Below are 3,508 nucleotides of genomic sequence, written 5' to 3'. Positions count from 1 at the left end.
CAACTTCCTCGAGGCCGTAATCATGGCCAAAGCAAACTTTTCGATCACTGAGTAATTGAGCTCCGCTCCATGCAGAACCTTGCTCACATAATATACTGGTTTCTGGACTTTGGATTCCTCCCGAACCAAGACGGCACTTAGTGCTTGTTCCGAGACAGCTAAGTATACATACAGGGTTTCGCCCTCTACGGGCTTTGATAAGAGTGGTGGCATCTATTAATGTGTCTATCCTCGGAAGAGGGAAACAATCCTTGGGACAAGCATCATTCAGATCAGTGAAGTCTACGCACATTCTCCACTTTCCATTGGCCTTCTTGACCATGACAGGGTTAGATAGCCATTCCGGAAATTGAATCTCCTCAATAAACCCAGCTTCCAGCAACTTATCGACCTCCTGTTTAATGGCTTCTTGCCTTTCGGGAGCGAAATTCCTCTTCTTTTGCTTAATAGGTTTCCTCTCGAGGTTTACATTCAACTTATGGGTCATGAATGAGGGATCGATACCTAGCATATCAGCTGTTGTCCAAGCAAAAACATCTCGATTGTTCCTCAAGAACCTCATTAGTTCTTGCCTCAAGCCTTCCGGAAGTAAGGCTCCAATATAAGTAACCTTTTCGGGTTCCTCAGTATACAATGGGACTGGAATCAAGTCTTCGGCGGGCTTGCCTCTTCTTTCTTCCTCTTCTCAGATGTCTAGATCCTCTAGATCTTAATGCCCCAATATAACAGCTTCGGGCCATTTTCTGATCTCCTAATTCTTCTCCAATTCCATTCCTAGTCGGGAATTTAATCTTCATGTGGTAAGTGGACGGGATTGCCTTAAAAGCGTGTATCCCAGTCCTTCCAAGGATGGCATTATAGGTCGACGAAGCTTTAACAACCAAGAAATTTATCATGCATGTGGCTTGTCTAGGTTCGGTACCCATAGTTACAGGGAGTTGGATCATGCCTTCAATCTTGGTTTCCACATTGTTGAAGCCATATATAGGCATATCCGAGGGTGTCAGTTGAGTATCGGAGTATCCCATCTTTTCATAGGCATCATAGAACAAAATATCTACCGAGGCTCCATTATCAATGAGCACTCTCTTCACGGACGAGTTTCCAATCACTGGTGTAATTACTAAGGGGTCATCATGGGGAAATTTTACCTTCTCGAGGTCGACGTTGTCGAATGCCATTGCATAGTCAATTTTTGCCCGCTTCGGGGGTTCTCCAACTATACTCATTACTTCCCTCGCATAAGCTTTCCGTGAATTACTTGAGGTTCCTGCAGCTGTAGGTCCTCCGGAGATCACGTTAATCACAGGCCCTCGAGGCTGGGTTCTCTTGTCATCATTGTCTCTTCCACGATTATCACTGTCTCGATGATTCTTGTCTCCATCTTTGGTAAATTTGGATAACTTGCCTCTTCGGATCAAGAACTCAATCTCATCCTTCAACTGCCGGCAATCATCGGTCTTATGTCCCGTGTCTTTGTGGAATCGACAATATAAATCTTTGTTACGTTTCTCCGGATCGGTCCTTATAGGCTTCGGCCATCTAACACTTTCATCCTTCTCAATTTCCAACAGGATTTGACTCCTCGGGGCGTTAAGCCTGGCATACTCAGCAAACCTCGGCCCCATCTTCTTTTTAGAAGGCGATTTTTCCTCATCTTCCTTCCGGGAGTACTTATTCTCAGCATTATACTCCGTATCATTCCCACGCTTCTTGAAGTTGGTATTCGGTCCCTGATTGTTCTGGGATTTTCTCAAACTTTCCTCCGCCTTTATATATTTTCCGGCTCTCTGTTGCAAATCGTTCATATTGTTCGGAGCCCTTTTGGCTAGAGACCGGCGAAAATTGTCATCAGTGGTGCCTTGTTGGAGTGCAATCATGGCTACCTTCTGATCTAGATCTGGGACCTTCAAGGCTTCTTTGGTAAAACGATTCATATACTCTCGGAGCGATTCGTTCTTACCTTGATGCAAATTCATTAGAGAGGCAGAGCTCTTGCATGTGTTTTGCTTCCAACAAATTGCCCTATGAAAGCCCTGCTCAAGTCAGCAAAACAAGAGATAGAATTAGGGGGTAGGCGACTATACCAATGTTGGGCCATCCCACTCAAGGTTTGGGGAAAAGCGCGACACTTGATCGCTTCAGTGACGGGCTGGAGTAACAGAGCGTTCATGAAGGTCCGAACATGATTAGCGGGATCACCAGTGCCATCGTAAGCTTTAATGGTTGGGAGCTTGAATTTTCGGGAAATCCTTGCACCCATGATTTCTTGCGTAAAAGGGGGAACCGGGTTATCAGGATCGCCTGCTGGTAACAAGTGAATTTGATTCATCACGGTTTGACGAGGGTTTTCATCCCTAGATTCTGGGGGTTGCATCCTTGCCTGGTCTCTTTTTAACCGTGCGATTTCCTCTTCATAGGCCCGGATCCTTTCCTCATAAGTTATTGGCCCCCGGGGCTCGTTAGTTTCTTGCCTATGGCGGCGTCGACGGTGTCGATCAGCATCTCTCCTCCTTCGAGGGGGTGTATCATGCTCCTGCTCCGATTCGGAAGAGTCGTAGTCAGTTACATGCACATAGTCATCTCTTGTGCCCCCACGGGTGGTTGTAGTGACCGTTGAGTAATGTGTGCCGGCGTCGGTGACGGTTGCGATTACTCGAGTCAGAGGGGGCAGCGAGCCAAAAGTCAGGGGAGTAGTAGTTTGAGCAATGGTCGTACCAAGCGGGAGGGAGGTAGTTACAGGAGTTGATTCAGTCGAGACCCCGGTGGTGGTTCGACTGCGTGGAACATGGATTTCTGAACGTGGTCCGGTTGGGTTCGTCATGGTTGTTGTTGGTGTCCCACAGACGGCGCCAAATGTTGTGGAACTAAAAACGGGGGTGAGTGATTCATGCTTTGGACTGGTCTCGGTGCGAGATGCCTATGTATCTTCTGCGTGGAGAAGAATCAAGTCCAAAACGTAGTTCTAGTTATGAGGGGTAGAACCCTTTATATAGGCGCTTCGGAGTCAGAAGTCGGGTGGAAGTATGATTCCGTGTATCAGACTTCTTATCGAAGTATGCCTCGAAGCAAGAGATAAGATAGAGCTCTTATCCTCTTATTGTTGACGTTTATCCGAACTTCTGAATATTTATCTGCTAGAATCAGATGCATTATAGAATTTGGACTTGTAACTGGACCTCTGACTGGGCCTCTATTAATTAATTTCGTAATTAATTAATATTTAAGAGCCTCAGGCCTTATTTAACTGAGCTTTAGCGTTCTTGGGCTTTTAATATCTAATAATAATTAAATATTACTTCTGACCCATATCATAATAAAACTACAAGTTGTTTTCGTGCTCAAACGAGTCAAGAATGAAACTACAAGTTGATTCCAATTTCAAACAACCGAAAATGAAGCTACAAGTTGTTTTAAAATTCAAACGTGTCTGGAATGAAGTTATAAGTTGTTTCCAACTTCAATCTAGTCAATAATGAAGCTACAAGGCCAAGAATGAAACTACAAG

General features: G+C 45.1%; 1 protein-coding gene across 1 annotated transcript; it reads right to left on the bottom strand.

Annotated features, from left to right (window-relative positions):
- Positions 1-623: 623 nt before the first annotated feature.
- Positions 624-1,937, bottom strand: LOC135151430 (uncharacterized). Its single transcript, XM_064089879.1, has 2 exons — positions 1,548-1,937; positions 624-1,442 (listed from the first exon to the last, which is right to left on the bottom strand). Exons 1-2 carry the CDS (start codon positions 1,935-1,937, stop codon positions 624-626), a joined length of 1,209 nt encoding a protein of 402 aa, XP_063945949.1.
- Between the last annotated feature and the right edge of the window lie 1,571 nt (positions 1,938-3,508).

This window comes from Daucus carota, chromosome 3 (assembly GCF_001625215.2).
Source record: "Daucus carota subsp. sativus chromosome 3, DH1 v3.0, whole genome shotgun sequence".
Classification (NCBI taxonomy): Eukaryota; Viridiplantae; Streptophyta; class Magnoliopsida; order Apiales; family Apiaceae; genus Daucus; species Daucus carota.
The sequence above is the reverse complement of the archived record's forward strand: the minus strand, read 5'-3'. Positions and strand labels throughout refer to the sequence as shown.